The sequence below is a fragment of the Tuber melanosporum genome, assembly GCF_000151645.1.
Source record: "Tuber melanosporum whole genome shotgun sequence assembly, scaffold_108, strain Mel28".
Classification (NCBI taxonomy): domain Eukaryota; kingdom Fungi; phylum Ascomycota; class Pezizomycetes; order Pezizales; family Tuberaceae; genus Tuber; species Tuber melanosporum.
In genome coordinates, this window is record NW_003298764.1 from 285,759 (window position 1) to 299,310 (window position 13,552).

The window sequence follows — 13,552 nt, forward strand, 5'->3', positions numbered from 1 at the left end:
TGCTGCCGGTAAACACCATTCTACACTTTAGACACTGTAGGGGAAACATGCTGCGACCAATGCCGCCCAAACAATGACTGGGACTAAGCCATGCGGGCAGGGAGGAGCGCGTTGAGGAAACTAAGAAGCGATATAAGGAAAAGACCTACAATGGAATCACAAAATTTAATGGGGCTCGCATATCTGTCTCTACCGCATCCAAATCACAACCACCTTCAAGAAGGAAACGAAGGCCTATCAGGCTTCCGGCAAGTGGGGACCCTCAATCCAACAATATCTGGAATCATGACTGGTTTAGGCCTGGATATGCCATAATTATTAATGGGCGATATGGCAAGCGAATAGAACTTTTAGGTTTGAGTAGACTATGTCATCACAAGCCCTGGTGTGACTAGAAGAGCACGAGTAGTAGTATCTGATGGAAATAGAAGGTGTTTGCTTGGTACTGTTGAAAATACCCAGTACAGCAGTAGAGGGGGAGGTACACTTATATACCAGTATCAGCAAGGTCTTACAGGTCGGGCAAGGGTATCTACCAAAACCTCAAGCAGGTTGAGCACCAAGCACTGGATTTGATGAACAAAACCTGACATGTATCATGATTGGCGAACCAATCACGATTTAGTTTTTATTGCATATTCTCAGCATCTGGACATCCTACCCTGATTCCTGTTTGAACGAGGAAGAGAAAGAGAACTGTACAGAAGTGTACTGTACCAGAGAGGAACAAACCAAGGCTCTGTTCAGTTCAATGTGTCGATGAAATCATGCTTTCTCATTCCCCACCACTCTATCAGTGAACGGGTGGCATGAATAGAGGTGCTCTAACTGCTGATCGTGACAATTGTGCTCCATATCATGCTTCTGCATGTATCTTCACTTTTAGGTGTCCGAGTCCCACCTATCAAATATGAACCTGGTTGAGAATGTGTAGCCACTTTGAAAACTATATTTCCTACAAGCTTACCGAGACTACTATCTCCACTCCCGTGGTCATGAAGAAGTCATGAAGTTCTCCTAGAAGGTGTGGGAGGATCTTCCACGGGCTCGGAGAGTGGTCTATAGGCGGACTCATAGGATTCTGACTAGGGTTGCTACACTACGGTATTAGTCTATCAAGCTCCAACTGTCACCCCAAATCAGATGCCAACGCCACGGACCAACGACACCCACATCGCTCCGGTCAGATTTCCAATCCTTGGTATTCTAGCCACAGTATTTTCTTCTTTCAACCCCGATTGAGATCTTCCCACCAGCGCCCTGATGGCGCAGGTCATCTAGCAGAGGACAGGTGATGGTGATCCTAGGGGAGGATGTCGATGTGGAATGTGGTCGATAGTGTGAGAGGAGAAAGATAATGATTGTATTCTAGTAGAGGGGAAATCCCCGAGACTAAATACAGAATGAGATGTGTGCCAAGAGGAACATATCACTAGGGTAACACCCTACTCAACTACCTAATAGGGAAAAACTCCCATCATACTATGAGGCCACATACCATACTATTGGGATTACTCCATCACGCCCCCCACCATGCTTCCACTTCGGCCCATAGTTAGGCGAATCCTCTCACGATCCTTCCAAACTTGTCATTACTCCTCGACCTCAATTTTTCCTCGGACGATATCCTCTCTCCTTCATTCCCCTCTCTCCGATGAAAGGGCAAATGAAACGGTCACGGTTGCTGGCTGGGTCCGTTCGGTCCGGCGAATGAAGAATGTTTCGTTCGCCCATGTCTCAGATGGCTCAACGATACATCCACTGCAAGCTGTGTTGACGAAGGAGCAATCGGAGAATTTGTCGATGGGAACTAGTGTTAAGATAACGGGCGAGTGGAAGGAGTCTGTTGGGGGGAAGGGGCAGCAGAGCAAGGAGCTGTTGGCGGAGAAGGTAGAGGTTTTGGGGAAGGCAGACCCTCTGGTATCACTCCTTCCCTTATTCGCTATGGATTTATCGTAATGTTGAAAACCTGATGTCTCTTTTGTCTGTGTTGGTGGAAAGACATATCCTCTGCAAAAAAAGTATCAGACTCCGGAGTTCTTAAGAACGCTACTACATCTCCGACAAAGGATACCGGCCAATACGAACTTACTCCACTTAAGATCTAATATAATCTCGACACTCACCGCCTTTTTCGTGGAACACTCATTTATCCAATGCCACACGCCAATAATTACCTCCTCAGACTGCGAAGGTGCTGGAGAAGTCTTCGCAATCGTTCCGGAAAAATTCTTCAACACACCCAAATACCTCACCGTCTCCGGCCAATTGCATCTTGAAGCGCTCGCAGCGGCGGTCCCTAGGGTATGGACTTTGAGCCCATCATTCCGTGCGGAGAAGAGCGGCACAACTAGACATCTGAGCGAGTTCTACATGCTCGAAGTCGAAGCCGCGTTTATCGACACTTTGGATCCGTTGGTAGCGTTAATAGAGGACATGGTGAAGACAATTGTTCGAAGCATCAGCACTTCTCGCGTGGGCAAAGAAACCTTATCCACAGCGGGTGAAGATAAAGCGGTGCAACTCGAGGAGCGTTGGAAGGGTCTACTAGAACGTCCTTGGTCTAGGATAACCTACACTGAAGCGATATCAAGACTGGGCTTGGCGGCAGAGCAGAAGGAAGTACAGTTCGATATCCCCGCGGTCTGGGGTGCCGCATTACAAGCCGAGCATGAGCGCTTCCTTGCACAGACTGTATTCAATGGACCGGTTTTCGTGACGGATTACCCGAAGAGCCTGAAGCCTTTCTATATGCTCCCTTCTGTCAGCACTGTCCCCACGCCGGGGGAAGGCGAGACGGTAGCTTGCTTTGACCTACTTGTGCCGGCTGTAGGCGAACTCATTGGGGGCTCGCTGAGGGAATATCGATACGACGAGTTGCTGACGGAGATGCGGAGGCACGGCATAGCGGTCGGGGACGGAGGTGAGGACGAAGGGAGCTTAAGATGGTATTTGGAACTTCGCAAGTGGGGGAGTACTAGGCACGGTGGGTTCGGGTTGGGGCTTGATCGGTTGGTGTGCTATTTGGCCGGTGTAGAGAATATTAGGGAGGCTACGGCTTTCCCCAGGTGGGTTGGGAGGTGCGATTGTTAGTCGGGGAGCAGTTTATGTGATAGAGAGGGAAGAGGGCAAGCACGATTGAATGTTGACGGTTGGCTTGGAGCGCGGCGCCGTTGCTTGAGCGTGGATATGTGAAAATATAATCGTACGTCCTAAATGCTTTGATATCCCTACACTACTGGTGAATCCCAAAGATTTCCGGAACGCCAGGGGTATGTCCTTTTTGTGTGCCTTGGCATTGAGGTGTCCGGGTGCTTGTGAGATTTGCGAGTGAGATTTAGTAGTTCTAGGCACCGTGTTAGGTGAGAATGTGTGAAGTTTTAAAGCATGCTGAAACCCAGCGTACTGTGAACTGTGCCATGAGTTCATTCAATCTGTTTCCTAGCTCTAGAATGTAGTTCTAAGATGGCACCAAGCATACGATAATAGAACCAGCCAAAGATCACTCAAACCGGCACCTCCCAGCAACCAAGCACCTCAATAGATGACCAAACCCATCACACCCAACCCAGAGCGACCCCCCACAATCCTAAGCGCACTTCACAGCCGTCATCTCGCATGCCAACCCACCGCCAGCATACCACAGCCCATCACTCGCCCCAAATACCCCTGCAAACCCTGTGAAAGCCAGAACAAAGCCACTTCTTGCCCAAGAAGATTAGGATCCGAACAACTTTAGGCCTTCAAATTCGATATGAGGGTAGGGGGCACCCACTTAACAACTGCAAGTAGTTTTCACTCGATGGGCGCAGAAACCAGGGACCAGAGGTAGATCATAACAGTAGGTGATATTTGATCATTGATCTATTGTATAAGTTATGTCATTACTGTCCACCCCTAGTACGCTAAAAATTCTTACTCAAATTACCCCCTATATACACACTGAGTGCGGACGGCGGCGGCGGTCTCCATAAGCAGAAGGGATCTCCTGCACTTGCTATCGTCCGTGCCATAGATTGATGCCGGACTACTAAGCATTATACCAAACTGTATGACATGGTACACCGAACCCCCTCCCCCGGCGGACGACAAGACGATCTGATAAGGGGTGCATGCTTTATATCAAAGCTGTGAACAGGGGGAAAAAAGTGATGCCCCGTTCGGCTCGTGATGGGCTTGTGTTTTCCTGTCTGTCTGGGGATTTGTTGCGAAGCATATGTATATTTTTTCAATATTGTGTTTATTTCCTGATGTCCCAACTTGAAGGTCCGGAAATGGGATCTTGTTTTCGTCGGGAGGGACAGACAATAAGGTACCGTAGTTGCCGACCCCGGATATGGATCGTTCGTACAGCTCTGTCTTAAAACTGGTCGAATGTATGATATGTCGCGTAATGTTATGGTTTCTCTCTTGCTTGCTTGCTGGGAGTGGGTCCCACTACTCCCCCCCCCCGAAATAATACGACAATCCTCGAAAGGTGGATGGAGTGCTAGCTGTGAAGGGGATTTTACAAAAAAAAAACACCTGAATGAGAAAATATGACTGGCACAGCACTGGAGTGAAACAACTCCTACCGGAGCAAACGCCAATGCTCAAGGTCTCGTGCGGGGCTTGCTAGTAAGTTTGTGAGTGAGTGATAGATGATGGCGGGGAATTTCATAATTATGATATCTTTTTTTTATAGCTATGATACAGCACACTCTATCACTACAGAAACCCTATTTCAACAAATCTTAATGAAAAAAACTGACCAAGTAGGGTAAAATGAGTGATAGTTGATGTCAGTAGATTCAACTTTTTTTCCCTTTTTGGACACTCTCTGGTAAGTTGTGTATGATATTCATAGGGTGCTAAGAACCTTAACCACATGCCCACAGCGGTTGCCCCCCCGTGGCGAGGAGGGGTGCTAATATCCCGCACCCTTTCAGCAAAGGGTTTCGGAGCGCTCACATTCGGAATTGAGGGTTCACTGTCCAGGCACCTGATGAGGACACGCTAACATGAATTCCTGCACGAGCTTTTGCGGAGGCGAGTCTTGTTTGTTGAATATGGATCAGTTTCTACTCGGGAGGTGGGGAGGGGGGCATATAAATGAAGCATGTAAAGTATCGAAAACTTAGTAGGAACTTCCAAGGCAAAGCAAGACTTCCGAAACCTCTTGGAGAGTGTAAGCATCCCTCGATGCATAGAGGCTACCATGGAACTAGTTCTCTACGGAGTGATCCTCCTCCCCTACCCCCCAAAACTTCCGCTCTGGCGGTCAATCACGTGGATCCCACGGCTACCAGTCGCCAAACTCCCCGCTGTGTCGTTACCCCACGCCCCCTGGATATCTGCGGGGCCCTGAGAAAGAGAGACGACAGAGGCGCACTTCTTACAGGGAATTAACAATACACCCGGAAGCTCCCCAATACCCCCAGTTGTGCCAAAGCCATCTCATACGCATGCTCCCCGCAGATCAAGCTATTCGGCTGCAGGGGCCGCTGGCAAGCTGACGGGAGGTAAAATTTCTGACGACCATTTACAAGGACGCAATCAGTGGATGATGTGCATGAGCTTGAATTGAGTGTTGGGGGTTTGCCCGCTGTGCTGGAGGGTAATATAGTGATGAGGTGGAGATGCAATAGTCCCTTTTTGAAGATGTGTTTGGCTACATTATAGCTCCCCCCTAGGAATTTAGTAGGATACTTATAGATAAGTCTACCTACTCGGCAGTGTAGGAGGGGGGCGGGGGTGCATTCTCACGGAGGCACTCGCCAAAGAAGCGGAGAACGAGTTTTTATTGGGGACAGGTGTTGAACGGGCCAATTTCTCAGAGATGGACTGGTCATATATATGTAGCCCTGAGTGATCTTCCATGATTTGTGAGTGATAGATAATGACTGAGGGTGGGGCTCACCCCGCTAATTGGACATTTCTACATGACGACAGGGAATAACCGCGTTTTGAATTATACTTCCGCAAGAAGTCCTCTCGCCCGTTGGGTGCCCTGAGGGGTCAGGACTCTAACTAACCGACCAAGCCAAGGACAAGAAGAGTCCCCAAAGAAGGGACTTTCCTAATACCAAACCTCATTATAGAACCAAGAAACCAACCCTCCCCTCACCCCTCCAGCAAGAAGGCTCCCCCCCACCATCCTATAAACTTACAGACAGCCTACCACAACATCACCCTCCCAGCCAATAATGGGCCGGACAGAGAACCACTCATCCAAATCCCAACATGCATGAAAGTGAGCTGCAGTGTTGCCCTCGCACCACCACTGAAAGGACATCTGGGAAGCCGACGTAGACGAGTTCCCACTCCAGAGTGGAGGAGAGAGGGAAAGCATCTCGCTCAGGAGTTTATACCCGCCAATTCTGTGCCCAGGGTTTGTGTGTGGGGAGTGCGCTCTCCATGAGAAGTTATGTCACTGCTAGGATTGTGCGGAAGTTTGATATAATATGATACTTTGGAGAACACTGATGGGGAGGAGGATGAATGATGTGAGCTTGGCTAGGAATCCGGGGGGGGGATTAGAGCCAGGTTCTCGAGGACCTACCAGCTTATCATACACGGGAGGGGGGGAGTTGAGGGAGTGATATTTGGTGATACTTATGGAATTTTTTGTATAATTTTGCTTCCTTCTCCGACTCGGACATGATAGGCTCTGGAGTTTCTTTGTGATTTGGCTCTCCTCTTTTGAAAATGTTGCCTCTCTCTCCATTCCTTCCTCTCACTGATGGTTTGAGCTTTCCTTGGAAGCCCTTCTGGCTGTGCTTTAGCAAAGCCTTTAGATGCGCAGTACCTGCTATTCTAGCCACTGGGTTTGCGGATTTTTTCCTACTAGGGGGCTATATTCCTAGCTATGATAGCCAAAGCACTTTAGGGTTTACACCCTATATCGAGTTCTTGACAAATGGGTTTATGAGTATGATATGAGACTTGTGACAAAGAATATCATTTGAAACAACCATAATATTATTATAATAATATTATTATGAAAAAATACCCACCCACCCGCTCAATCTCTACCACACATCCACTCCCAGCCACGAAAATCCAAGCCCCGCAACATGGAAACATCCAAGCTGCGACAGCCACCCTTATCATATCATATCATACCTGCACAAACGAATTAGTAAAACCCCCGACCATAAAAAAAAACTTCAATACCAACCCACCAGCAGCAAGTATCATAACAACAACCATAATCCCACCAACGCAGGAGAAATTCCAAAGCCAAGCGCTGACGCCGGCATTCCAAAGTCCGCAACCCAATCCCAATCGCACCCCTACCACCCCTGCCGGGCGCGGAACAACCTTCTCCCCATAAGTCTCCGCGGGGCTTCACCTACCCTACCGGGGTAGCGCGCGGTAGCAGTAGCAGTAGCAGTAGCAGTAGCAGTAGCAGTAGCGGTACTAACATCCAGTCTCCGGGAATGGGCGCAAGCTGGAGGTTATGCGTTAAAGAATTTGCCTGCCTGCCATTTGGTGCGTGTGCTTTGTACAGTACTCGTACTTCCACCGACTTGTGGGGGCGGAGGAGGAGGTACAAGTACTTGTATGATAATACAACACCTGGCCTTTTGTTCCCCCCGGGGTCGGTCCGTATTTGGCGGTTTGTCTGTGGAATTACTAATACGGAATGTCAATTCCACGCCACGTTGGATATACTATACAAGTACAGAGGGGTTCGCCGATCATCGGAAAGACGAGATCCCGGTTGAAATCCGCGAGTAATCAAAACTCCGAAAACTTGGAAAAGGCAACAGGGATTCACAATCAATAAACCAGTATGATGAAAGAAAAGGCAACAATTAAACCTATGATGATAAAATATCATAATTGGATGACATCTGGGAGCACAACTTCCTTTGCCTACAACCAAAATCTAGCACTTTTGTCCAGATCTCAGTACCATGCAAGAGTAGTCAGGTTCATGAAGGCCTTTAAATCATAAGTAGGTGTCTTGCTGTGAAAAAAGGATGAGGTCAATGATGTTTTGTATTCAAGAAAGGGGATAAGGATAAATAGTAAGGTAGATAGCACAAAGTGGAGTTTAATCAAAGTCCTCCAACAATTTCTTCTGTCTCTTACCTATAGTATGCCTTCTATTCAATCCTTTCAGATCTTCTGAATATAAGCATATATCACTTCTAAGTCAATCCTTTCAGTTCGCCCAATGGACAACCAAATTGACTCCAAAACCAAGGGCTCTTGGAGTACTGAAGAGTTCAAAACAATTGCCGAAGTAATTTCAACTCAAGATTCATGCTCTGAGCCAGAGATTCCTATTGTGGGTAATATCAGAAGTCAACATACTTGAGACACTGTTCGTACTTTGTGTATTTATGCCAGGTAGTCCTATTCTCAACACCAGGAGGTTATTGGAATACCTCTTTCATCTCTTCACCATATCCTTCACAATGGTGACTGCAATTGTACTAATCAACAAAAGCCATTACCAAGCAGTAGCTCACATCCCATTATCAATGCCAATCTTCAGCAGCGTCTAATTACTACTGCTACAGTAAGTAGACACTACTGCCAGTGGCCATAAACTCAAGTAGTAGAGCTTTCCAGCATTCAGCTTAGTGAGATGACCCTTCGAAGAATCTTTGCTGATGTAGGTTCTTATTAGTATATTGCGTATCAAAAACCCTTTCTTTTAGTAAAGGCTCAGGAGAAAAGAATGGCTCAGGCTGAGCAGTTAAGAGATTGAACTATAGATCATTGGACTAATGTTATCTGGTCCAATGAATGTGCTTTTTAGGTTGGAGATATAGGAGGAATGATATGGGTAATATGAAGGGCTGGAGAGGAGTATATGAATGACTGTTTAGTTCCTAGATTCTCATACTAAATAACACTTATGATATGGGCTACCATCTACTAAAATCAGAAAGGCTCTTTAGTTATATGGGATTCAAGCTGGAGCCATATTAACAGTTCAACTTTTATTCAGCATATCTTACAGCCCCATATCCTTCCCTGATGGTTCACTCTACAACATACTGAAAATACAATATCACCTTACATTTACTTCCAGCAGGATAATGCTCCTTCCCATGTTTTCCGCCTCATAGTCAACAAATTCCAGAGCCTGAGAATGCAAAACTATCTCTTCCCTTGGCCAGCTTCATTCCCTGATATGAGCTCTATAAAAGCAATCAGATGCCTTTTCAAATACTGGATCTCTCATCTGCATCCTTGCCCTTGTACTGTTGCTGAGCTCCACACAGCTATCCAGTCTGAATGTGATAAAATTACCCCTGCAGAGATCGCACAGCATACCACCTCAATGCTGTGCCAGATTTCTGACCTCTTAGCTGCTAATGGGAGACATACGTACTGGTAGGATAGGGCCTGTACTAGATAACTATTTCTGTACTATAGAGATAAGGTGTAACAATCCCTCCTTGGATGGTTAGGTCTTGGCGATGGGGAATGATACTTCTCTTCTTCTTCTCTTTCTTTCTTTAGTCTTACGATAGCACTAGGCCTCTGCCTACATTACCAATAGTATAAGACCTCTGTCTTCTATCGGGAACACCTATCGTAAGCTTTCTCTAACTCTTCTTCATGAGGAACCTTTCTTGGCGTAATGATAACGTTGCAATAAAGATAAGGATCTTAAAGGTGTTTTATATTCATTAAAGTAATAAGGAGGAAAAGTACTTAGAGCGTGAAGAACCTATCCTCCTCGGCCGCATCAGCCTCTTTATATAGTATTCTTCCTACCCGTAGTCATGTGACCCAAAGTGGTCACATGTGCGAAACCAAATCATAACAAACTAATCATGTGACCAAAGGGATCACATGCTCAAAACCCATGACCTCATAGCGAGGTCTTGTGCAAAAACTCATAAAACAATCATAACGTAATAAATAAATCATATGACTCGACTGAGTCATTTGTGTAAAACCCATGACCTCATAATGATGTTATGTGTGAGACATAAATCATATGCGCAAGGCTTACCCTCAAGGCACACTCGCAAGGTATACTCACCAGGCATACGTCCCATGACTCATATTTGAGCCATGTGCAAAAGCATTACAAATTCCACACATAACAAATTATATGACTTGAATGAGTCATTTGTGTGAAACAATAACATACCTGTGACTCATAACGATGTGTCATGTGAAAACCTTATTCATGCCAAGCCATGTTTGTGACATTAGCTCCCCTCCTCCTAAGCCTGAGTCCCATCAGGCTTTTTCTTCCAGTTTAAATAGTTCCCATCCTGCCGAGCGCATGGTTCTTCTCAGCTTGTGGAACTTTTCATCTGCTGTCCTCCATCTGACCCTTACCGATTCTAGGGTCAGATTCGCCATTTCAATCATGTGCTGCTGATTATCATTCAGCTGTCTTAACTCCGCAATCATTTTGTCGTTTGCCTAAATTGTGGCCTCAGCCTGGCCAAGTTGTTCTTGGAGTTCTCAGATTTGCCTGTTTAGGCTCCTGACGTCTGGTTCCGTGTCTGCTGAGGAGTTTTGGGCCCCCCTTCCCTGGACCACGTCCTCGTGGCCCATGCTATTCTGGCATCTTCTCCTTCCAACTCTTTCCTGCTTCCATCCTTCTGATGGGTAGAATTCCACAGAGATTTTCTGTGCCCTGTGCATTCTGCACCCATTTCTGAAGTATTGGCGACAATGCTTCAGGACGTGGTCTGGGTGTGGACCATGCTTTTAACATTCTCTTGAGAACTATCCCAAGCCTTCTTTATCGCCAAAATGTGTTTGACAACCATCATCGTGGCATACCGTCCATGACATGGCATTATACTGTGCTTCTTTTTCCCTTTCTCTGAGTTCTTTGTCTGTCGGCCCCATGAATGAGTATTCAGGGCTTGTCGGTGTAATTTGGCAGGAGTTATCGCCCCAGCCCTCGTGTTGTTGCAATGGCGTGGGAGCTTTTCCCTCGCCTTTGTCTTAGTTGAACATGATTGTTACCTGGGTCAGGCTTGCCTGGGTATCGCTGGTGGAAGGTTGAGATGGCATCTTGTGCATGTTCAAAGTTGTGTGCGAAATACCAAGTTTTATCATGTTCGGGCGAATATCCTGTCTACTTGGCTCGGTATTGGAGGTGACTGTGGAAGAAGCGAGAATCGACTATTTCGTCGAGTTCGTATTCTGGTTCTCCGTTGAGTTCGATTGGAGGGGGAGGAATAATTGTTTGTGAGGGAAACTTGTTGTTGTTGTGTAATTCGAGGAGTGAGATGTGGAATGTATTGTGTATTCGCATTGATGGTGGAAGGTCGAGTTTATAAGTTCGGCTACTAACTCTTTCCAGTATCCTGAATAGTCCAATTTTCTTGTAGTCTAATTTCTTTGATGGTTGCATCATATGGATATTGCGTGGTATTAGCCATACCATATCACCTGGTTGTATGTTCGGATCAGGCCTTCGGTGCTTATCGTATTGTTCTTTTTGTTGTTGTTGTGCTTGACTTACTTTGTATTGTAATGTCTCGTGTAGTTTTCCCATATCTGTTTTGTCCGGTATTATACCATTAATCGTATGATATGGGGTCTGACTTTGTAGATGTTGTCCGTAATTTGCGAAGAAGGGTGTCGCGTCAATCGTTTCTTGCTTTTCATTGTTTTATGCGAATTCGGCCATTGATAGCAGTTTGTACCAATCATCTTGTTCGTAATTGATGTAGGCCTGTAAATATTATTCGAGTATTGCATGTACCTGTTCCATTTGTCTATTGGTTTGTGGGTGGAATGCTGTGCTCATCCTGTTTTGTATCCCCATTTCTCCAGTTACTTTCTTCCCTAGTCCTGATGTGAATTGTATTCCTCGATCAGTAATGATATTCTTTGAGAGGCCGTGAAGTCGAAAGACCTCGCGGAAGAATATTTGTATAAAATCCCTTGTGTCGATATCTTTTCTGACTGGAATGAAATGACTCATTTTGGTAAGACAATCCACCACGACCAGGATGCTATCGTAATTTTCCGATGCCGGTAAGTCCGTGATGAAATCTATAGTAATTGTTTCCCATAGTTGTTTGGGAACTTTGTTCGATTTCAGTAATCCATATAGTGCATGTTTAGCCATTTTTATCCTTTGGCATATGTCGCAGTTTTTGACATATCATTTGATATCTTCGCGCAGTCCTGGTCAATAGAATGACCTCGTGATGAATTTGTGGTTTTAGCCGCTCCTCCATATCCTGCCATTCGGATATCGTGGTGTTGTCGTATGATGTCTGTCCTTATCTCTTCTTTTTCCAGAATCCATTATTTTTCGTCGTACCACATGTTTCCATCCTTCCATTGGCATAAACCCAGAACAATTCCTTTTATCTCCTTTTTTCCTTCCTTCAATGCTTCTCTTATTGCCTGAATTGTTTTGTCTCTTTCATTTGCCTTCTCAATTTCCCTTTCCTAAGTTGATGTGAATTGGATAACCTCCATTGCCTCGAAGTAGGTTTTTGGTAATAGTGTTCGTGTTTTTTGTTTGATTCTTTTGTCTTCTTTCGTTTGGGGTTTGTCGCTTGCAATTCTTATGATAGCATCTGGCTTTCTACTCTCTTTGCCTGGTGGATATTCGATTTTGAAGTTGTATTTGCTAAGATGTTCCATCCATCTTATCTGGTAGTCTTTCAGTTTTTTTGTAGTCAGGAATGGGACCAGATTCCTATGGTCGGTTAGAACTCAGACTGGATGGTCATTGTTCAAAACGTATCTCCTGCATTTCTTTAATTCTTGAACTGTTGTTAATAGATCTTTGTTCACAATGTCGTAGTTACACTCTGTGGGGGTCATTGTCTTGGATCAGTAAGACACTGGCCACCATTTTCCGTCTTCGCATTGTTGCGATAATATGCCTGAGTACACATATTTTGAGGCGTCTGCTTTAATCATTGTCCTTTAGTTTGGGTCGAAATGAACCAGTATGTGTACTAATATTAGATGCGTTCGTATTGTATCATATGCTTTCTGTTCTGTTTCTTCCCATTTCCATTTCTTGTCTTTCTTAGTTAGGTTATAGAGTGGTTTTGCAAGCCTGCTGAATCCTTCTATGAACCTTCGATAAAAGTTGCAGAATCCCATAAAGTATTGAACATCTGTTTTGTTGTTTAGTTTGGCCCAATCCCATATTGCTGCCATTTTGACAGGGTCGACCTTGACCCCGCTTCGATTGATGATAAATCTAAAATATTCCATTTCTTTATGGAATTCGCATTTTGTTGGTTTGAGCTTTTTTCCTGATTCTTGTATTGTAGCCATGATATTGCTGATATCCTTCTGGTGTTGTTGCATATTTTCCAAGTAGATAAGTACATCGTCCAAGTATATGATACAACATATGTTGAGATACTAATTGAGTATATTGTTAATCCATCTCTGGAATGAAGCCGGTGCATTAGTTAGCCCAAAAGGCATAACCAAGTATTCGAACATTCTGTATCTTGAGGCGAATGTAGTCATCCATTCATCTCCTGCCTTGATGTGTATATTGTGTTATGCATCCTTGATGTATAGTTTGGTGAAGTATTTTGCTGACCGCAGTCTATCCAGTGCTTCTCCAATCAAGGGTAGTAGATATCGA

General features: G+C 45.3%; 1 protein-coding gene; it reads left to right on the forward strand.

The window, feature by feature from the left end:
- Window positions 1–1,533: 1,533 nt before the first annotated feature.
- Window positions 1,534–3,219, forward strand: GSTUM_00000298001 (uncharacterized protein; the record flags this gene model as incomplete). XM_002835462.2 has 2 exons in its annotated part: window positions 1,534–1,920; window positions 2,002–3,219. The coding sequence occupies 2 exons, from the start codon at window positions 1,534–1,536 to the stop codon at window positions 3,091–3,093; spliced, it is 1,479 nt and encodes a 492-aa protein (XP_002835508.1). The 3' UTR covers window positions 3,094–3,219.
- Window positions 3,220–13,552: the final 10,333 nt, after the last annotated feature.